The following is a 23,704-nucleotide window of genomic DNA, read 5'->3' as shown; positions in this document are numbered from 1 at the left end:
TATACCACACTCGGATGTGACATGCACCTGGGCATATGTTTTCTTTGTCTTGTGTTGTGACTGGAACTTCTTTGTTTATTTTGCTAGATTCCTGAGCTCAGCTTGCAGTTCTCGGAAGCTCAAAAACCTGGGCCTCATTGGTGAAATCGTGGATACACCTCCTCATCATTAAGCCCCCTTAAGAACTGCCGGGTGAGTTTATTATCACGGTCAGGGAAAGGCCTGCCCCCTCTTTGACTTTCCACAGCTCGCAATGTTGCCTCCAATGCTATAGCATAAGAGCACGGAGACTCTCCTGGCCTCTGGCTGTGTTCATAGAAGTCGGCTAGTGGATCTAGGGAGCCCTGTGCATCACTGTACTCTGCCCTCAGTTCCTCAAAAGCCTTCTCAGGGGTTTGGTCATGGGGAGGTAGGTTCAGAACCAACTTTCTGGCCTCACCACTCAGGTGTCGCACAACAGTGGAAAAGCGGAGGTGCATGGGGAGCTCTATTGCCTCCAGTAGATACTGCACATCACGGATCCAGTCCTCCACGAGCATCTTGCTATCCGCATTACCAGTGAAGACTTGGACATTCTTCACCTGATGAGTCTGCATGAAACCACCATAGGCAGCCAGGGGAAGGTTTGGGTTGGCTATGGCTCTGCCAGGAGTCTTTAATGGTGGCTCAGACTGATGTGAGTGCATTTGTGGGGTGGAGTATGGAAGTAGTGGTGCAGGTGGTGGTAGAGCATTTGGATACATACTAACTTGTGGGTCTGAAGCAGGCATCCAAAGGTGTACTGGAGCAGGGGCGTGGGGAGGCGCTGTGTGATTGAAGGCTGCATAAGTTGCATTCAGATGGTCGGGCACCGGTGTGTTGGGGCCCCATGCACCGGTGGCAGATGGGAGCACAGGGGCCGCTTCACCATGGGCCAGGTCCTGTGAGTAGTGAAGAACAGCTGGTGACATAGGCAACTAGGAGGTTGGTCCATACTCTGAACCTTGGGGGATCTGCACAGCAGGGGGATTATTCATAATGTTCATTGCATATGGTGGTTGAAAACTTGACATGGGGGCCTGAGGCGCACAACTGGAGTGTGCATAGCTGGTGTAGACCTGGGAGCTAGGTTGAACAGCCTGAGTTGGATTAGGGGAGGAAGCTGGACAGTTCATGGGGGAGTAGTGGAGCAGGGGCGTGGGGGGCTGCTGTACAGTTTGTGCCTCCTGGAAGATTGGCCGTGGGAGACTTTGAGGCGGCAGGGTGGCTGTTGGCCCGTGCACGTCTGTGGGCCTGTACATGCTAGCTTGGGATGGGGGGGCCTAGACCACTGTTGTCTGCGCAGCCAGCTGGGCCACTGGAACGGTTCCACTTGGTATTTTGTGATCTGACCTGTCTGTCTGGTAGCATGGTCAAGGGGATGGGCTAGTGGCAAAGCGGAGCAAGGGTGTCTGCATTGGAGCTCCAAAGCCTGGTATAGACACATGAGCAGGGGTATTATGGTGCTCAGTATAAGGTGACAGCATCGGAGGTGGGGTAAGCTGTGAGCCTAGTCCTGAGTCAGTGGGCTGCCTGTCGGTCTGATGGCCTTGAGTGGGGTACTGCAATTGAGGACCAGTGAACCTGCTGAACCATTTGGTAGGCCTTGGCCTCACTGGTTGCTGCTGGCTCGCTGTGCTGTTTTCAGCCGTTGCCCCCTCACTAATTTGGTGGGTTGGTGTCTCATTTGGAGACTCATAGTTGTGGTTTGTTGAAGGCCCAGAGGGGAATTGGAGGCCTGGTGCCACAGCAGCGGAGCCCTCCAGCTTCGATAGAGAATCTGTGTAGTCACTCAACATTCTTTCATTTTTTCAGATTAATTGATGCCAAAGACTTAAAGGTCACCTATTATGCAAAATGCACTTTTCCATGTCTTTTAAACATCAATATCTGTCCTCAGTGTGTCTACAGGTCACCATAGTATCATAAAAGACCATCCTCTCTCTTTTTCTCCTGCTCTGTTTGTCCGGAAATGGGTGTAGAAAATCACTTTGCTTTTGTTCCTTCTCTTCTGACGTCATTAGAGAAATGCAAGCCATGTAAGGGTTTCCTGGTCGAACCAGAGAGAACCTTCAGTAGCTGACCCCACCCCGCCCCACAGGGGCTTTTACCAGAAATAATGAACTGACTACTGTTTCACATCTTCTATTTTCCACCCTGATGGTCGCTGTGTTTACACACCGTCACATAGCGGTAGCATGTAGCTAACCCGTCAGCATGTAGCTACATGCTGACGGGTTAGCTCTGTATCTCCCATCTGCTCACAGCTATCTGCTCACAGCTATCTGCTCTCCTCTGGGATGATTCTGTCGGTCATTTCTCACAGATGGACCTGTAAAGACAGACGTAAAACAGAGTGTGTGTTTACGGTTTACAGAGTTGATGCATAAGGTAAACACTGAGCTAACTAGGAGCTATAAATAGCATTATTTACCTGAGAGAAACCGTCAGGAAAACCTGGAATCTGGACCGCAGATGTTGTTCATTTGTCGCCGATTTCTGATCAGATTCCTCCGGTAACGTGCGCTGTGTGAAGTTTCTGGTTTATAAACTTTATAAGCTCTATTCTAGCTCCTCTTTCTCAGTGGGCCAAACCTGCTCCGTCAACAACACAGTGACGCTGTGTTGAGGACGTTTGATTGACAGAAACGCTGACCAATCAGAGCAGAGTGGGAGGAGACAGGCTGTAAATCAGGATCTCTCAGACAGAGGCTAAATGCAGGCTGAGTGAGAGAGACACTATGAGAAGAATAAAGTTTTTTTTGAACATTGCAGCATGTAAACATGTTCTAGTGCAACATTAAAATACATCTTTGAACCTGGAAATGAGCATAATAAGCGTCTTGAGATAACTTCTGTTGTGATTTGACGCTATACAAAAATAAATTGATTTGATTTGATTTGATAATATGAGACCTTTAAGCAGCGAAATGGATGGTTGTGTGTGTTGATGTTATGTGCTTATTAGTATACTAAAATGTAATGAAAAACAGAAATGTGTAACACAAATATCAACTCACATTAAGCCTGAATTAAATGCAGATCGCCAGTGCACAAATCCCTGCCTAACTCAAAGAATTTGAATGAGATAAACCAGCAACACTTTAGTCACAAACTGTTTCAATGGGAAGTCTCACACAGAATATATATATATATATATATATATATATATATATATATATATATATATATATTTTTTTTTTTTTCCTTCTACCATTCAAGTAGCAGTTCAGTCTATAAGAAACCATGAAAAGTCCTCACATGAACACACAGGTTTTACTACAGTCTTCAAAGGATACGTTGGAAAAGGTGAATATCCTGCACACACCGCTTTGCAGGCGATACCAGCTCAGTTCAACACGCTGTCCACGTATAGATGGCAACACAGTTCAAAGCAACAGCACAGTTGTGGGTGATGCCCTCAGTTTCTCTTTCTCTTCAGTCTCGGACACCACAATCCGGGTCACGGCACCAAAGATGTAACCCACGTGCTGGAGCCTCTCTGCACACCCTGGGACTCTGCGTTGTGTTTATAGTTGTGTGATGGGGTATGGTGCAGAGAAAAGGAAACACCGGCACAGTAGTTCTGGATTGTGGTTGAGACCGGGAACACTTTATTTGTCCACAACATCAGCTGTCATCTCAACTGTTGGTCCACAACCTTAAGAAGCAATAGAGCAAAGTAAACAAGAAAAAATGGCGTCCCACACGTAACTGCATTTCAGAACTACGGTGTCCTGTAAGGGACAAACATGTCTATTGCTCAATTCTGGATGGGAATTACAGCGCACCAGCGACACCTGGTGGCTGATTTAGGCTACTGCCTTACAATTACTTGCTGATTATATTTTGTAATCTTAGTCTGAATCTGGAGTAACTAAAGTTATCAAGTAAATGTAGTGGAGTCAAAAGTACAATATTTCCCTGAGGTTTAGTGGAGTAGAAGTACAAAGTTGCAGGAAATGAAAGTACCCAAGAAAGAACAAGTATCTCAAAACTGTACTTAAGTAGGCTACAGTACTTGAATAAATGAACTTAGATACATTCCACCACTGCCTGCCTTCTTTGTATGAATCCAATCAGATTTACTAGCGCTCTCAACCAAACAGCATATTTGATCATTGTTGCCATTTTACTTGAGGCTCAGATCATATTCATCTTAATTTAATTTCACGTGATTGCTGTGTTATTGTTATATGAATATAGCTGATACATTATAAGCCCTTCTCAACCTGTGGCTGACTCAGGGTCTGTTTGGGTTCTGCTGCATTTCAGTCTCTGCCAAGTGAGGAAAACCGATCTCTGTCCTGCATTCATTCATGACTCATGGCTCACATTACATACTCATGGCTCCACTTAACTTTTCCTCCTCCTCCTCTTTCTCACTTTTATAAACATATCACTCACATTAGGGTGCTTTAAAAACACTCAATAAGAATAATTGTTCCGGGGATGAGATTGTGTGTGCGTGCAGGTGTATGAGCATCTCATTAACTGTGACTTCATGGTGGCCTGCAGAACATCGTGGTCATGTCGTTGAGAGGAAACACAGACCATCGCTGAGAGATGCTGGATTTCTAAATCTGTCTTAATCCTAATCTCATCAGTAGCGTTTACTCTGCTCTCTGGTCCTCATGTGACCTCTGAAATTTAAATCTGGAGCCTTTAATTTTACAACTAGAAACAGAGGGAAATATAATCCGTTGTTTGCGTAGCCTTTAAGATATTTTTGTCTAAACTTGTACTGAAACAAAGGGCAAAAGAAAGACAATATAAACCCTTTTTAATTCCTCTTTTTGTGTGTATATTCACTGTAATGCTGGCTGAAAGATGACTGTTTATATCTGCAAACAACACCACAGTTTGAACAGGTGAAAATATAAGAAAAAATGCACATCATGAGAATGAAAAATTAAGATTTAAGTGCAGATAAACATGAAAGGCATGTGTGGAGGAATGTTAATGTAATAGTTAATGTGCATATGTGTGGAAGGCTAACCTGTCCAGCCATGCATCTGTCTTGTATAATAGATGAGCTCAGTATCACCGTGTTATTCTAACCCTGCAGGAGAAAGAGAGAAGGCTAGAGGGACAGAGAGAAAGGAAAAACACATGAATAATTGAGCTCAAATCAGTTTGGTGATCCCTCTGTCCCTTCCTACTCTCAGTCTGATGAAGTCAGTGCCTGCAACTAGATTCTCCAACAAACTTCTGGAACGCAGAGAGGAAAAGACGCGACCTCGGGCATCTGAGGGAAGCCGATAACAGAAAAGCTTACCTTTTCATCATCTCTGCTACATTATTTTTTGAGTAAACAGGTTGTTGGACTCAGGATCATCATGATACCATGGTGGCCCAACTGCTAGGGCTGGCCTTTCTGTTTCTACCCACCAGCCTGGTTACCTTCACAACATATGGTAAGAGTTTTCCAATGTCTTTGGATTAATTTACACTTATCTGAGCTTCAGTTGAAAATGGTTTTCCACATTACATGATTTGAATGTATATGAATACATTAAGACAAATGAAACAAACTGCTAATAGGGCTGGGCAAGATTTTTTTCATTTGTCGTCTTTCAGCGTAATCTGTTGTAATTGTGTCAAAATTACACAAGTATGAGTATAGCACAACAGATACTTGATATTGGAGGTTGATATTTGATACTGTAGGTTCATAAGAATATACCGACAATATTCTTTTTTATATGTATGTAAAAACACGTAATAAAAAAGTTTGATGAGGATCACTTGTGACCACAATTTTTACAGAGACGTTTTAAAGTTGAAATCTAAAAAATGTCAGTGTTCTTTGGTGGAAAAACGATAATGACGACAGTTTCTAAATTTCCTCAAACACATCTTTGGCATTTCTGTACCGCAAAGTCTTGTCCCTTATTGGCCAACAGATACGTTGATACCGATATGTCTGCTATGAGCTAATATCGACAGATGTATCAGCCTGAATAATTTATTGGTGGGGCTCTAATTCTGAGCAAGTTGTAAAAACGAAGGGAAAAAAAATCAAAATGTAATATTTTACACGTGTGAGGAGTTTTGTCTGATGTAATGCATAACCAGCCCAGTCAAACAGCAGTTTGGGAAATAGTTACAAAATTGTATGTATTGATTCGTGTTCATGCACACGAATTTTCCATTTTTTTCGTGATGGTCAGCACAAAATCAGTTCTTAATCCACGTAATTATGAACCAGGAAGTATAAAGAGCAGCGAACGGGACTTTCGCCCAGGATACCGGTGTTTGTGTCCTGAGTGAAACCATAAGTCAACGTTGATTTATTTGTCACGTAACTTCCGTACTTAAATTACAGCACTTCTGGTGTTATTTTAAGCCAAACCACGATCTTTTCCTAAACCTAACCAAGTAGTTCTGTTGCTTCAACCTAACCAAGTAGTTTTGTTGCCTCAACCTAACCAAGTAGGTCTGTTCCTAAACCTAACAAATTAGTTTTTTTTGCCTATAACCAAGTAGTTTTGTTGCCTCAACCTAACCAAGTAGGTCTGTTCCTAAACCTAACTAAGTATTTTTGTTGCCTCAACCTAACCAAGTCGGTTCCTAAACCTAACCAAGTAGTTTTGTTGACTAAACCTAACTAAGTAGTTTAATTTTGACTGGAGAGGAAAATGACACGTGCGTCACATGTTGCTGGACATTTGTAGGAAAACGCACAAAAAATATGTTTAAAGTCGTGCGAAAAAAGTTGTGCGAAAGGAGGGAAATTTGTGTCTATGTACACAAATAAAAAAGATAAAATGTTGTGACTATTTCACAAACTGCTGTGAAAACAATGTGTAACAATGGAAAACAGTGACAGTTCACTGCACTGAAAGTCAATTCGGAGGTAACGGAGAAAGAGAATAGCTAAAGACGCAAAATATGGTCGATAAATTGAATGCGGCTGGAAAAATTATTTGACTAATCCGCTTATCTCTTTTGGAATCCCTTATTAAACTATTACAGTGTGTCTGAAACTCACAGTGTAATCAATCCAGTAACTGAACACTGGCAGGGCACACGACACCACCATCTCCTTTTCCTTGCATGTCTGTGTATCCTCTCTCTCCTCCAGCGGTGAAGATCAATCCCAACTGGGAGGTGGTGTACGGGAACAACAGTGTGTATGGGGTGCTGGCAAAAGCAGTGATCCTGGAGTGCGGCATCACCTTACCTGACATATACCTGTGGAGCTTCACCAAACCTGGAACTGAAGGATTAAGATCTGTGGTGTTTGATACGGGGAAGGGACCAAGGATCCAGAAGTTGGCCCAGACGCTCGGACGGCTCACAGTCATCTCAAACAGTGCATCTGTGAGTATCGAAAAACTGTCTCTGGCTGCACACGGCCTCTTCACCTGCCAGGCTATCTATGACTTAGAACGGGACCCCAAAGTCTTCTATTACTACGTGCACCTCATTGTCCAAGGTAAGACTTCCTGCACTCTGAAACAATACCTACCTTCTTCAAGCAGAGGCCTAGCCAGGGGGGGGTTCTTTAGAGACAGTAAACATATCTACATCCTGTGTGACTTTGAATACAGTTCCCATCAGTAAGCCTTACCTCCTGATGAGTGATGTATCTCCAGTGGAGGGATCTACAATGTGGATGCACTGCAATCTGGAAAACGGGACCGGGCCGATCCAGTACGTGTGGCAGCATGAGACCAGCAGCAGCAACTTCTCAACCTTTGCACGGGGCAACAACAAGGTTATCAACGTGACCAACGTCAACCGCAACCACACCGGCTGGTACCGCTGTGTGGCCAGCAACCCCATCAACAGCGAAAGCTCTAACCGGGTAAAGCTGGACACCATCTGTGAGTAATTTTGGAGGTTTGGTGTATTTGTATTTTGTCAAATTTAAAAACATAAACCCTCAAAATCCAATTAAAACCATGCCAACAGTTTAATCTGGAAATGAGCATATGTCCCCTTTAAATTTTGACCTACATAAGTGAAGAGAAGGCTTTGAAACAGCATTTAGACCTTCATTTTTGGCAAATAAAGTTTGCAAAAAGTAGAATTTACCATACTATACTATTGTTGCAGTGCACAAGCAAAGCAGGCGGTGGCTCCTGTATGTAACATATCCATGTCCTTCATATCTTGAGTGTGTGTTCATGTCCTTTCTCCTCAGTTGGCCCGGACATCCCTAAGATAGACGTGACTCCGTACAGTATAACGGAGCGGGGATATTCAGCCCTGGAGAGAGAGACTGTTTCTTTACTGTGTCAAGCCCAGTCTTACCCGGACAGTCAGTACGTCTGGTTCTACAACAACTCCCAGATCTACACCGGGCCGCACTTAACAATCTCCAAGATCCTTCGCATGCACACTGGCGACTACGCCTGCTTGGCGCAGAACACCTACCTCAACACCCGCTCCAGAAAAACCATCAGCCTGACTGTCTACTGTGAGTACCTCTGACCTTGGACCATGCCATCAGTCCTCCTGCTCCTCTGTGAACCTTTCCGCTCAGCCTGTGTTCTTCTGTCTTGGTGCTGAGAAAAGACTGAGATGATCATTCAGATTTGACATTTATAGTACAAGACTAAGAGAACACAAATCCAGGGTCTTAATCCTCTTGATTTTCATCTTTATCAACACTGAATCTCCTACTTAAACACAACTCCCTGATCATTTCACTTTCAATTAAACCTCTCCTGTTTTCAGTGTTATGCACAAACCTCCTTTGCTTCCTCTGTTTTAAACATCCATACTCCATTTATTGCATCATCTGTCATATTTCAAGCTCCTTATACTCACTTCAAAACAGACCCAAAAGCTTGCAAATGCACATGCACTCAAACACGAAAACACACACACACACAGCAGAGTGTGGAAGTGCTGCAGACCTATTCTCCTGTTCGGGCCGTCTGGGAAGTTGATGGGACTCTCTAGCAGGTACCTCGCTGTGATGTCACAGCTATGGCAAGTGTTGGTTGGCTAAAAGGCCGATGCTTGTCATTCTGATCTCCTGTTTTCTTTTGCATTTCTGCTAGATACTCAAATCCTGTGTATGACCTAAAACAACACATTTTTATACATATCTTTCACATTGGAGAAGACAGGCTTTGTTTGTACTGACTGGAAATTCATCTGTGTTACTTAGCTCTATCACAAGAGAAGGTTGTAAGTGAAAAGCTGGCATATTTCTTGTGTTTTGTTAAGATGTTTCATACCCAACGCACCTGAATACTGTAGCCCCACGGGCACTTTCTCTGGTCCCGATGACCTCACGTAACCCCCACTTCGAAACATCACTGCCACGTTACGCCATATCTTATCCCCGCAGACCCACCCGATGGCTCCCCCTCCTGTTCTGTGGAGCCGGCTCTGAATCACACCTCTCTGAGACTGCTCTGCTCCTGGCCCGGTGGGTTTCCCTCCCCCTCCCTCCATTGGACCGGACACCTGAAACGAGCGGGACAAGCTGAGGCCGACACAGGGCAGCAAACAGATCCACTGACCAACACTGCCATCTTGCTGCCATCTGAAGGCCTGACTTCCAACAACAGCTTGTTCACTTGCTCTGGCTCCCACCTGGCACTCAAACAGTCGACAGAGTGCAGCACACGCACATGTAAGAAAGAAAGTTATGTGTGCTCACTGTTCTCCAAACCTCTCACATCTCACTTAAACCTCTTCCCCTCCTCCAGATATTCCCCCTGCAGAGCCGGTGTGTTTTGCCTATGTGACTAACACTAAGCAGTATCTGATGCTGTCCTGCTCCTGGGATGGAGGGGCCCCGAAAGCCTTGGTGTGGTGGGAGGGCCCGGGTGGTCAGAGCAAAGGCGGGGAAGAAAACTCCAACATCCTGATCCTTCGCTACGGCACCGCCCACAGTGGAAAACCCTACACCTGCCATGTTAAACATCCTCTTCTGGTCCAAACCAAAACCTGCAGGGTCACACTGGGTCAGTGCACATTGTCAGACACACCTTACAGGAAAATAGCAGATATGATTTGTTAAAGCAGCTGTGGGGAGAATTGGAGCAAATATGATTAAAGAAAGTTATTTTTATAAAACGGCCACTATATCCTGACAGAAGTGCACGAGACAGGTAATCTGAAAAAAATCATGTGCCTCTGTGTCCTCCGGTGCTCATAATGGAATATGCAAGATTTCACAGACCGGAGGAAAACAACCAATCAGAGCCGAGCTGGAGCCTGCCGTCTCTGAGCAGCTGTCAATGACTCGCAAACTCTGATCAAATGGTCAAACTAGGCAGCGCTGATCAAATATGAATCAATATTCTGTTACTGTAATGACTATTTCTTGCGTAAAATTAGAAAGTTTGTGACCCGGCAGCCATGTTGAGAACAGTTGAGGAAATACCAAGCACCACCCACCAGCCAGAGCAAACTTTCTCATTTAACAGCTAAACAGTACACTACAAGATGTTTCTGAAAACATTTGAGATGAGAAATAGGTATTACAGTAACAGAATATTGATTCATATTTTATTAACGCTGACAAGTATGACCGTTTAATCAGAGTTTGTGAATGATTGACAGCTGCCTCTGTTGAATGAACAGCCAAAAGGAACGCTCTCTCTGAAATGATCTGTCATTGGCCAAAGTCTCCCGTCACGGGCTAGATTTTTTAAAGCCTGAAAACAGAGCCATGTGCAGAAGTCTTGTTATCTCTCAGAACACTTGAATTACAATATGCTGAAAGGTTATTATGGAATGTTTTGCCCAATGATGCCAAAAACATTTGGCCTACTGCATGTTTAATTAACTAATTTATACACTGTCACCTGTAGATGCTCCTGTGTTGCAGACACGGCACAGATTTGTGTCTGTATACGAGGGAAGCGATGTTAAGCTCACCTGCAACCTGAGAGCCAACTACCTTCCCGTCAGTGAAATCACCTGGTTTAACAATCAGGGTGTGGGCGTCCAAGATACCTCAAAGTACGCACTGTTGCGAACATCGGCATGGGCCAATCTGACTGTGAGAGACACTGATGAGACTCAAGACAGCGGCGAGTACAGGTGCACCACTTCCAACGCAGTGGGAGGAACCGAAATCAATGTCACTTTAGTGGTTAAGAGTAAGTTTTTTTTAACCTATATCTGTTGTCTAATGGGGCCTGCACGGTGGTGCAGTGGTCAGCACTGTTGCCTCGCAGCAAGAGGGTTGTTCAAATCTGGCTTGGGGCCCTTCTGTGTGGAGTTTGCATGTTTTCTCCGGGTTCTCCTGCTTCCTCCCACAGTCCAAAGACATGCAGATTAGGTTGATTGTTGACTCTAAATTGCCCGTAGGTGTGAATGTGAGTGTGAATGGTTGTGTGTCTCTATGTGTCAGCCCTGTGATAGTCTGTCGACCTGTCCAGGGTGTACCACGCCTTCGCCCAATGTCAGCGGGGATCGGCTCCAGATCCCCGCAACCCCGAATGGGATAAGCGGTTACAGATAATGGATGGATGTATGTTGTCTAATGGTACATGTCCACAGCCTCCGTCCTTTTCACGCTTCCCATTCATTGTCTATGCAGCAGTCGTGCAATGCATTCTGGTAGTGTGGCGGCGCGATTAAAGAGATGAACCGACACGTCGCTCGCTCCTCATTTGAATAAAGTTGAGATCTAGGCTACTTTATGCAAATCATGGGCGTCCGACGCAACTCGCCGCCTCGGGAAACTCCCAAGAAACTTTTAAACTAAATGTTGTCGATTTAAAATAGAGACAGATTCAGCAACTGCATTGCTTATTTGATAAAATGTTTTCAGAAACATATTTTGATAAACTATTTCTGTGATATAAGAGAAGAAAGTTTCCAAGCCATGTTGGTTCCAGTTTGAACGCTGGGAGCAGCAGCCCACGAGGGAAAACATTCATCCAATCAGGTGCCTAGTGCCTTGTGTCTAGTGGCAGCCCATCAAGCGTCCAATGCTGGGAAGCGAGGAGATAAAAAACGGCCTTGTGGACATGTACCATAACAGCCAGAGCTTTTTAAAGGAATAGTTTCACCTTTTTGGGAAATATAGTTGCTTTCTTGCTGCGAGTTAGACGAGAAGATTGATACCACTCTTGTCTGTACCGGAAATATTAAGCTACAGCCAGCAGACAGTTAGCTTAGCTTAGCATAAAGACAGATAGCCAAGACAATAGCAAGCCCTGCGTACAAAACAGAAAGGTAAAAACATACAAGTTATGGTTGTATGGTTGTATGGTTGTAAATATGCCTACATAACAAACTATTTATTGGTTGTCTCTTCATCAGGGCACCCTGTGCCACCCAACGCGACCCTGGTCAAGGTGGTTTACAACAGCCGACTGCGTAACGAGGTAGAGCTGGAGTGGCAGGTAGAGAACGAAGAGGGAGGAGGTTGGACGGGTTTCATCTTGCAGCACCGATGGGTGTCAGAGCGACCAGGAAGGAGAGGCAGCAGCCACAATGATTCAAAAGAGGACACGGATAAGGAGGAGAGGATCGGTCCACCAGTCTGGTACCGTAACATCATCCAGGACCCAGAAGCCAGGAGTCACACAGTAGGGAGACTGACACCCACCGCCACCTACCAGTTCCGCATCACACCGGTCAACCACCGCACCGTCGGACACCCTTCTGCAGCAAAGACTCCAGGTGAACGGAGTAAAGTTAAAGTGTGGTCAGATACGGGACTTTTGGCAGAGCAAAGACAGGGCCTTGCGTTAGAGATGTCTTAACAAACAGATGATAAAAAACACTTAATAATGTGACATTTTAAAAAGGTGACGGGTGAGTTAGGTGATTATTCAAACATTACTGATGCCTGGCCCTGCTGTGATTGTTGTTAGGATGACTTTGATGAGTCTAACATTTTTGTTTCTCTTTTTTTTCCATCCACTTAGGTGAAAGACTCAAACAAAACACATACAAACAATTACACACACTTCACACCTTTCACTCACTTCCTGTTTACCTCCTTCCCTGCCCTGCTCCTTACCTTTCCTCTAACTGGCCCTGCGTGCTTCTTCTTGTATATTCATTTGTGTTAATTATACATAGTAGGATTTGACTGCTCTAACCAAGCCAGGTGATTGTTTAGGGTGTAGAAAGGCTAGTACGTCAGGTGACAGGGTAGGATAGGCCAGTGGTTTTCAACCCCTGTACAGTCAATGTGTCCGTTAATCCGCACCTACGCTCAGTTCAACAGTGTTAACTTTAAAGCAAGCCTATAAATTTTGCTGAACAGCACACCACGGTGGCAAGAAATGACAATTACAGGATAATGGTAAATGCTAAAACAAAGGCCCTGTTCAGACCTGGCCTTAACATGCGTCCTGAGTGATCGGATCCCAAGTGGACAGCTTAAAGTACATCTGTTCACACCTGGCATTAGAATGCGTCTACACATGCGTCTTCAGTGACCACTTGTGATCTGATCTCACTTCCCCGCTCTATATGCAAATAAACAAGTAGTAAACACATGGCTAATACAGCAGACGTTGCAACGTAATATTACAGGAATGTCAGTAGTAATATCCTACATATTCATGAATTCGGGTACATCTTATTTACATCAAAAACACAGACACATCTCCGACTGTATGATAATAATGCACTTCCCGTGCCTAGTCTGATAGTCTGTAGATTATGTAGCCTAAAGATAAGATATATTTTAATAAAATACAGTTGTACCAACGAGTGCTCGCGTCTGCCGGTCTATCTAACATTTCCAACAATCACGAATTTGGTTAATTACAAGAGCTACGCTGACATGGGTTGAGAACCACTACACGGAGCTGATGAAAAACAAAGCGAGACACTTATCAAGTGCAGCAACTGTCTGTGTTTTGTCAGAGGTGTACTATTTTGCAATGTGTAACTGTGATGTGTTGCAGCGGAACCACGCTACAATGTGTACCCTGCTGTGATCGGAGCAGCTATAGGCGGGATGTTAATTGCAGCCTTCCTCACAGCGCTGCTGCTCGTGTTCATAGTCCGCAACCGCAACAACAATCCTCGTGAGTCCCATACACAAGCACCTATATCCTAATGACTTGAATTTTTAAAAAAAGTTAAATTATGTTGCATTAATGTTCTGTGTTTCTTCTCCCAGGACTACACGACATGCTGTTTGGTTTGTGAGTATCTGTATTACTGTCTATATATAAATACCAGCAATGAAAAATGTGCAGTGTGCAACATTCCATTAACATGCCGTTAAAACTCTTCCTTCTTCTGGTGTGTCCAGGCAGCACAGCCAGTCAAGGGAAAACATCAACTTCCCAGAGGATGAGGTGGTAGGCGGGTCGGAGGGAGGAATAGAGGAGATCGGTGGATCATCCAGTCCAGGTAAGATGAACCCACATGAAAAACATATTCATGCAAACTTAAAGGTGGGCTATACTTGTCAGGTTTTTAGTTTCTTTAAATTTGGTCGTTTTGTGAAACTTAAAAGTCCAACTGAAATTAAATGGCATATTTCTTCCGAAACCAAAACAGAGTTTATGTTTTTTGATTCCATGAAGATGCTTACTCTTCGATACCACTAACACACTGCCCGCCAATGACATGTAGGCTACTGCGCAAGTTTTCCCTCGTCACCCTGCCAGAGCTGTCTGCCTGCTGCTGTTAATCAAACATAGACACTTCAGTGGTCGAGACAAAAAAGGAGCATTTCTCATATTTCCCACATATTTATAGGCCACATTCTGTTTAAACTCTGTATTTCTGCACAGTTGCAGATAAAGATCAGGCTACACTAATATTATGAGTAGAATTAGATTCCAGTGGTGGCTGCGTCTCGTGTGATCAATCCAATAACTCCAGAGCGTTATAAAGTCCAAAAGTCAACATTTATTGAAAAAAAGATGGATGTTATCATTTCCAAAATTCACAACATGTTTTTATCTAACGAAATATTCTGCTTCAAAACATTTTTGTTGGCGTTTAGCCTTTCAAAACCTACATTTTCACTGTGGTCAAAAACCCGTTTGCACAAAGGGAGGAACGCACCTGTATAAATGTAACACCATAAATTACATTTATTTAACCACAGTAACAAAAACAAAAGGCTCTAACACTGTTATAGTAAATTAATTAAGTCATTACAAAAAAAAGATCATATTATGTATCGGCATTCGCTTGGCGAATTCGTCAAGACGTCATCACTTTATTTATGGTGACGAAACTGGTGAGTTATAGTTGATTTAATGAAAAAAGACCTAAGCTGGGCATACACTGTACGATTTTAGCCCGTTTCTGGTCCGAATTTTGAGCCACATGACTCATTTTTTTTTCTTCTACACGGCGATCGGACAAACTATCTATTTGTACAGTAGGAGTAGGAATTACACAACATTTCTAAAATTGTACAGTGTATGCCCAGCTTAACACATTTAATACACCGAATCGTATTTTTAAGGGTGATGACGTCATAAAATATGGTGAGGCAGCTTTTCTTAGATACAAGTAGTGGGGGCTTCAAGGAAAAAAGGTTGGGAACCACTGGTCTAGTGAATAGGGGGCTCCTCCACCTGGTCAGCTTTGGTGAATGCATGATCTGCATATACCAGCACGGCTCCAGTCTCAGCTACTCTACAACCAGTACTCACTCCAGCATAGCCATGTTCGTCCATAATCACCTCAGTATTGATGGTGATCCTGGGACTATCCTGGGAGGTAGAGCCATGTTCAGCTGACATCTGCTCTGCGTCAATGATAACCAGGGGATTCTCCTGGGAGACAGGAGTGCAGAACTGCAGCACTAAGGTGGCCGTATTTTGCTCACAGTTGGTCTTCTCTGAATTGTTTAACATCAATCCAGTAGCTTCTGGCTCCTGGTGCTCACACTCAAACTGGACAGGATCGGGGCTGTCATGGTTACCAACATTAGCTGAAAACACACACACCACCATTTAAAAAAAAGTTACAATAAAAAGTGACAAAAAATACCATGTAATGCAAGTTACTGAAATACAATACATATTTTACATACCCCTAATGGTTGAGAAGGCCTCTTGAAGGCAGTCTTGATTCAAACGATGCGTCAAAAGGTGGGACACCTGGTGACGTTCACGGAGATCACACCAGATCATTTTCAAGCACACAATGTTGTGCTGCCACCCCTGTAGACACGCAATCTGCTTGGTTCCAGGGTGAGCACCTACACGCTTCAGGCGGGGGAGCCACTCCATGCACTTTTCCAAGAATGGGAAATGCGCGGATGCGTCCGAGAGAGCGGACTTCAGCTTGTGGGAATCCTTGAGCTGCTTGGAGTTGAAGCAGTTGAAGATGCCATCAAAGTCTTCACAGAATTTGGCAGTTGCAATGTAGTTCCTCTGCTCTTGACCTGTGAGCTGCTTTACCTGCGCCAAGGTCTTTATCCCCACCGCAACCGAGTGGCTCAGGACCTGAGTGGCAAACTTGACGCTCGTGGAAGCAGACGGGGGGAGATTCACATGCTTCTTAGTGAGACGGCAACACAATCGTTTGTCCTGTTTACTGTCATATGCATACAGATCCTTCAGAATGGCCCAGAGGATGCGATCGCCATCCAGTGCGAACCCGCGCGTGCGCCAGTTGTTGCGTATATTCTTGATCAGATGCGGTGGATCCCACAGGCAGAACACTCTGACAGCATCTACTTCAAAGTGTGGCTTCTCCTTTGTTACACCAAGACGAGCAAGCATCGAACGGTTAGCAGCACCCTGGTCACAGATGAAGACTAAGCACCCCATTCCAGCCTTCCTCAGTTCGGAAATTGCCTCTAGCAGAAATGATTGAAGCTGGGTATGTGGTATGGGCCCACTGGTGAAGCAATATCCAAAGAGTTGCTTCCAATCCCCAAACAACCCTCTGACCATGAATGCAGAGGCATGGTTGGCATATGGAGTATGCTGACCTTCAATCTTGTCTGCAGACTTATTATTTTGGACTGCCCGTTTGAGAGATATTTCATCGGTGATGATGGCACAAACCCTATCCACGGGCATTTTGGTTTCCATAGTCTTCTTCATGGTGGCGAGAATATTTTGGTTGAAGCCAGGTTTGATAGCAGTGGACTTCATAAGCTTCTGCAGTGTGCGGATGGATGGCATAGAAAACACGTTCAACAGTAGCTTGTAACACTTTGGACTGGCATGTAGCAGAGACAAGAAGAAAGCTTTGTCCTCAGCGGTCCACCGGAAACCTTGAGCCTTGCGCTGAGATACACGAATCTGTGTACTCATAAAAGCATAAGTTTTGGCTGGTAAGATATTCTTCAACTGCTCCATTACTGACTCCTTATCAACACCTGCCTTGCTGGTCTTCTTTAGCCGACTGAGCTCCCTCACTTTTGCCTTCAGCTTGCACATCTGTGACTTCAGACTCCTGATCTTCATCTTCAGGGCACGTTCCCTGATAGCAGCAGCTTCAAGGACTATTGGCAGTGACTCTGGTAAGAACAGTGGTGTCGGTGGCACCGAAGGCCCTGCTACAGCAGCAGCAAGTGCGGTGATATCTAGCTCTGAACCAGCGGGTTGTTGAACACTGTCTGCAGTGGATGAGCCTGCATTTGACAGTTGAACAATATGACTCTGTTTGCCTGTAAAACAAACACAAATTTAGAAAAATATTAAACCTGCAGTAGGCAGAACATTTTTGGCATCGTTGGGCAAAAATTCCATAATAACCTTTCAGCATATTGTAATTCAAGTGTTCTGAGAGAAAGCTAGACTACTGCACCTCCTCATGGCTCAGGCTTTACAAAATCTATTCCGTGACGGGAGACTTTGGCCAATCACAGGTCATTTCAGAGAGAGCTTTACTATTGGCTGTTCATTCAATGGAGGCAGCTGTCCATCACTCGCGAACTCCGATCAAACAGTCAAACTAGGCAGCGCTGATCAAATATGAATCAATATTCTGTTTCTGTAATTCCTATTTCTCACCTCAAATGTTTTCAGAAACATCCTGTAGTATACTGTTTAGCTGTAAAATTAGTGTATTTATACAATGGCAATCTTACGTTTCTTTAGTGGTAACTCCTGACGCTCCTTTGCTGGCTTTCTCCTTAACACCAAGTCTAGTGGGAGTGTTGGGTTAGGGGCATTAACCATTGAAGGCACTGCATCCCATTTCAATCCTGCATGGCTACAAGATAATGAAACATAGAGATAGCCTTTATTGTCCCCAAGGGCAAATTCATTTTCACAGTCTGTACATTGCACATCTACAACAAAGAGGGCATTCAGTATTTATTTTCCAATATATACATACATATTACATGGCCATGAAGTATGACAGATTAGAATAAAGTGAACCGAGTTCATCTATAGCAGACAGTTTCTCAGCAGGTAGTAGACTTAGACTCAGTGGTAGGCCATATATTTTTTAACATCAGCAATGTTGACTCTACAGAACTTAAATGGATAATTTCTGTGGTTGACTCTGATGCAGAACTTGAGTACGATTAAGATTTAACAAAACAGAAACAAACTAATGACATTTAAGGCCTAATGTTCATAGAATTTATTTTAAGACACCATGGGTAAGCATTTAAACCATAGACTGTATATAAAGATGGACAACATGGCTGTTCCCCAAAAGTGAAGACAAAACATCTCGATCGCCCCCTGGTGGCTGGCTGCAGTCCAGGACATAAATCCTGCTCCCTTCATGTTAGTGGATGGGACATGGGCCAGACTAAATAGTCAAAGTACTCGTCAAATATTTTTTTTCCCAAAGATGGTTTCTGTCATTTTAGGTAGTTCTTATCACGCTGGTATGTGTTCATTCTTTTGATAAGTTTGGGTTTAACTGGTTATTTGATACTATAAAAAGGGGGTGAGACGTCATGATTGACAGCTGTGAGTCTCTCTCGCTAACAACCTGTGGCCGTGCTCGGCTCGCGATTGGTTTGGGCGGGCGACCTCAACAACGTGACTCCACCCCTGATCACTACTGTGCAGACTCTGGCTCCAAATGAAGTCAAAATCTCAAGATGGCAGCTCCCATATCCGGGATATTTTGGCTTCACTTCTGTATACTGGGAGGATGTGGAGACTGCGGTACCAAGTCCATGCCAAAATTCTAAAAATGTGACTGTACTCTTTTTCTACAGTACTGAAGCTACCGTACGATGCCTCTAATCAGGGTCCGAAATTAAAAAGCGCCAAATGCGGATGGATTTTCCGTTTGGCGAGTAACTCTCTGAAGGTTTCTGTACTCTGCTCTCTGTGTGTCGAAGTATGACACACACAACAGCATGAGTAAGCATTATCACTAAAAGCTGATGCTTTGATGTGTGGATTGGGTGAGTTATCATTCATTACCACCATATAACAAAGTGGTGTGTCCTCCTACCATAGCCTACCTTACAGATAGGTTATTTCTATAAGTTGTCACTGAAATAATTGAATTCAGCCACTGTATTTAATAAGCCCATTCTAACTTAGTGGCATATCCATATAAATCCCCAGTTTCTAAAAGGAATGAAGACTAACGGTACTACTAGGCTAAACAACTTCATGTTAGCAGGCAGTGAAAAGACTTAAATAATTTCTATACTTTGTAAATAATTACCTGTCAGGTTCTTTGGGGTAACGATGAAAGACAAGATGTGCACTGTCCCACTGACCAGTGGGTTGTTGAACACTGTCTGCAGTGGATGAGCCTGCATTCGACGGGTGAACAACATGACTCTGTTTGCCTGTAAAACAAACACAAATTTAAAAAAATATGAATTAAATTAACTTTACAGCAAAACAACAAGACATTATCATCATTTAACAGACAATAAGACTGCAACTCTAAAATGGATAATGTGATAATAGGCATACCGAAAAACTAGGCTGACGGACACTCACCGACGGCCCCAAACTGTCCAACGGCTGACCGTCGGCTTGGTGTGTCATGGCCTTAAAGGGATGCTATAACTGGCATCTCAAAGTATCCCTGTATTTATACAATGACAATCTTACGTTTCTTTAGTGGTAACTCCTGATGCTCCTTTGGTGTATTTCTCCATAAGTCCAGTGGGGGTGGTGAGTTAGGGCCACTAACCCATGAGGGCACAGCATTCCATTTCAATCCTGCATGGCTACAAGATAATGAAACAGATAGATAGCCTTTATTGTCCCCATTATTGTAAATTGCATGTCTACAACAGGGAGAAAAAACAAACCCACACCACACCAACACGTTACATACAACCACATACAATCAGCATTTTGCTACACATGACTGTACAGCGTTCAGCAAGCAGTATTGTTTTCAGTATATACATACACATCTGATGGCCTCTTGAACTGGCTAGGGTGAAAATGAGCACTGCACACTCTGTAGCTCTGATGTAGCCGCTGACAGCTTATCTCAGACAAAGATGGATTCCTGAGATTCTGCACCCACCTGGCACACCTGGAAAAGGCAATAATATATGTATTATTTATTAATTCATTAATTTAACTTGCAAAACAAAGGGTACATTAAAGCCGCAGTGGGTAGAATAGGAGCAAATATGATTAGAAAAAGTTATTCTTATAAAACGGCCACTATATCCTGACAGTAGTGCATGAGACAGGTAATCTGATAAAAAATCACGTGCCTGTGTCCTCCTAACGGCATCTGCAAGATTTCACAGACCGGAGGAAAACAACCAATCGGAGCCGAGCTGGAGCCTGCCATCTCTGAGCAGCTGTCAATCACTGGCGAACTCCGATCAAGCGATCAAACTAGGCAGCGCTGATCAAATATGAATCAACCAATCAACCTCCATTGAATGAACAGCCAATAGGAACGCTCTCTTTCTGAAATGACCTGTGATTGGTTAAAGTCTCCCGTCACGGGCTAGATTTTTTAAAGCCTGAAAACAGAGCCATGAGGCGGTGCGGAAGTCTAGTTATCACTAAGAACACTCGAATTATAATATGCTGAAAGGTTATTATGGAATTTTTGCCTAATCATGCCAAAAATATTCTGCCTACTGCAGTTTAATTCTAAAACAGAAGGGGAAAGTTTAGACTAAAGGCAGACTACAGTATGTAGTCTCAAGCTTTTGGACCAAGTCATATTATTCAAATAGGCAGGTACTGTAAGTATAAACGTGAGTACTACATATTTGATCCAGTCAGTGGACCACTGACTGTCAGTTTTAGGTGGAAATAATTAGATGATTATATTAACAGTTATAACATTTCCGTTAGGTTAGAAATCAAGGTGCTAACCTACTCTTGTAAATCTAACCAGAACTTGGGACAGGGAAGTTCAAGGATTGCATTAGATTTCTCTCTACAGGTAAGACAGGTAAGAATAAAGTGATTCATGTAAAACAGGTGAGACAATTTCTCAGCAGGTAGACTCAGACTCAGTGGTAGGCCTTATATTTTTTAACATCAGCAATGTTGACTCTACAGAACTTCAGTGGATATGTTCCTTGGATGATGCAGAACTTGAGTACCATTACATTTTTAATAAAGACACAATCTAATGATATTTAAGGCCTAATGTTTATACAATTGAATTTCAGACACCATGGGTAAGTGAAGCATTTTCACCAAAAATGGATGCTTTGATGTGTGGGTTGGATAACGTAACGTTACTACTAGTCTAAACAATTTTATGTTAGCAGGAGCATAAGTGGAAAAAAACGTTAATAATGTATAAACTTTGTAAATAATTACCTTTCAGGTTCTTTGGGGAAACGATGAAAGGCAAGATGTGCACTGTCCCACTGATAGTGTTTGCAGTGTTTTGCCGAACATAGCTTTCTTTTACTCCACTTGGGTTTCTCTTTCGCAGCCATGGTGTCTCTGGAGGTTCTGTTTATGTTGTATTGGGGTTTTCAGTCCAAAATGGCGGCATCGATACCGTAGCGCAATCTAGTGGCGGTTGTCAAAAAAGCACCACAGTTTCGTTTCTTTGTTTTTTCACTGCCTTGATTCCCTTCGTGCCTAGTTTGAAAAGCCCTTGGCATAAAACACACCGCGACACGTATGCATTGCCTTGTACCAGTTTCAGCCATGCCGCGAAATCTTGGTTAAGTGCACTTGCCCATGTCGTACAGCGGTTAGCACTAGCAGATAGCTAGCAAGGAGGTTGAAAAGAGGACATTTCATCTCTCCGGGTACAAGACATGCGCAGTCTGCTCTCGCCAAAATTGAGCCAATCGAAACGCACGACCGCAGCTTCAGTTACACTGCGCATGTGTCATACCCCTAACTCCATGACCTGTGTCCATGCCTGTGTCCCGTCTGTCCCAGCTTCGCTTTCAATAAGCCTTGCTTGCTAGCGAGTAGACAGTGTATCCTCTGAGCATCCCGACAGGAAACAAGATATTAGAGCAGTTGGTTCCGCTATCCGGGTCTGCGTAACATTAATGCGAGAGGCATTCGGTAAATTATTTAATAAAATAGATGTGACCAATTATTTTAACATTTTACATTACAACGTCAGTAAAATTTTGCTGCACAGCTGCAATTTTAAGACCTTTGAAAGATGAATTTAAAATTTTTAAATACCAATTAAGTTCTTTTTAAAAGGAATGAATTACATGCCCTTTAAGGGAACCCTGCCCAAAGACCTGTTTTTCTTTCATTTACACAAACACTGACGTCATTTTTGACTGCAAAAAGGGATGACTAAATGCGATTTCAGTTGGACTTTAAGAACTCAAAACTAAAATGTTATAGTTCATTTGAAAACTATCGTTTTCTCAGTGAATCTGTCTTTTTTGCAATATGTGGAAGTGTTCGGAGAATTCTGGGGATTTTGAGAAGTACAAATAGCTGATTGCTAGTAGGGCTAACCCGAATACTTCGAAGCTTCGACCGTTGCCATGGTATTCGACTTCAAAATCACTATTCGAATGCTTCATTTTTAATTTTAATTTTTCATATATGAGTATGCAATAACAATACTGTATAAATCCCAAAATAGCCCATGAACAAAGGAATAATCCCACATTATTTATATTCAACATTAATTATTAGTTATTCTCAGACGGATATCGCTGTTTGTTGTGTAGAGGTGTGTGTGTGTGTGTGTGTGTGTGTGCAGTAGTGCAGCAGTGGCACTGTACCGGGAACTGAAATGGGTGAGATGGAGACAGACAGACAGAAGAAAACATGTCAGCCTGCATGGCGAAGCTTTGAATACCTCTGAATATTTCTCACCGAAGCTTTGAAGCCCAAAAAATGGTATTCAGGACAACCCTTATTGCTAGTAATAAATTTATGGGTTAAATGTAAAGAACATTTCCAATTTCCAATTCTGCTTGATTGGACCTCTCTGCTGAGTATTCTATCATCTAAAAGTCTCATTTCCTATCTACCGGACGCTGAACCTTAATGCTGGTCTTTTCCAGGTCCAACCATGGCTTTACCCCGAGCATCCTCACCCCTAGCCGCCAGCCAAGCCTCTCCCCCTGAAGAAGAGCCTGTCAGCGTCACCATCACCGTCAAGGCTACAGGCTCATAGTCATACATCTATATCACAGACTCCTTTGGTGGTAATTTTACCTGGAATTAGTAGTATTGTAGACACTTTGTGCACAATCATTACAGTATGTGTAGCCTGTGACTTAGATCTCAACTCAACTACAATAACAGTTCTCATTTATCTTTCGCTACAAAACTTTGTCATATGGTTATTTGAAGCATAGACATAAGGGATCTGTTGATTTCCACATTAAAGATATGCATGCTCAGCCAACAGGAGTGTTTTATTTTTAACAAGGAAACCCTTTTATTTTAGG

The 23,704-nt window shown here is 43.3% G+C and overlaps 1 protein-coding gene across 1 annotated transcript; it reads left to right on the top strand.

Moving 5' to 3' along the window:
* The first annotated feature begins 5,241 nt into the window (after positions 1 to 5,241).
* Positions 5,242 to 23,505, top strand: vsig10l2 (V-set and immunoglobulin domain containing 10 like 2). The gene is made up of 12 exons (XM_074610501.1): positions 5,242 to 5,435; positions 7,106 to 7,459; positions 7,575 to 7,850; positions 8,171 to 8,446; positions 9,329 to 9,616; positions 9,693 to 9,950; positions 10,803 to 11,093; positions 12,265 to 12,627; positions 13,869 to 13,991; positions 14,087 to 14,111; positions 14,222 to 14,322; positions 23,315 to 23,505. Exons 1-12 carry the CDS (start codon positions 5,366 to 5,368, stop codon positions 23,425 to 23,427), a joined length of 2,538 nt encoding a protein of 845 aa, XP_074466602.1. The 5' UTR covers positions 5,242 to 5,365; the 3' UTR covers positions 23,428 to 23,505.
* Positions 23,506 to 23,704: the final 199 nt, after the last annotated feature.

Source organism: Sebastes fasciatus, chromosome 16, assembly GCF_043250625.1.
Source record: "Sebastes fasciatus isolate fSebFas1 chromosome 16, fSebFas1.pri, whole genome shotgun sequence".
NCBI lineage: Eukaryota > Metazoa > Chordata > Actinopteri > Perciformes > Sebastidae > Sebastes > Sebastes fasciatus.
Note: the sequence above shows the minus strand (reverse complement) of the source record. Positions and strands in the feature narration are given on the sequence as shown.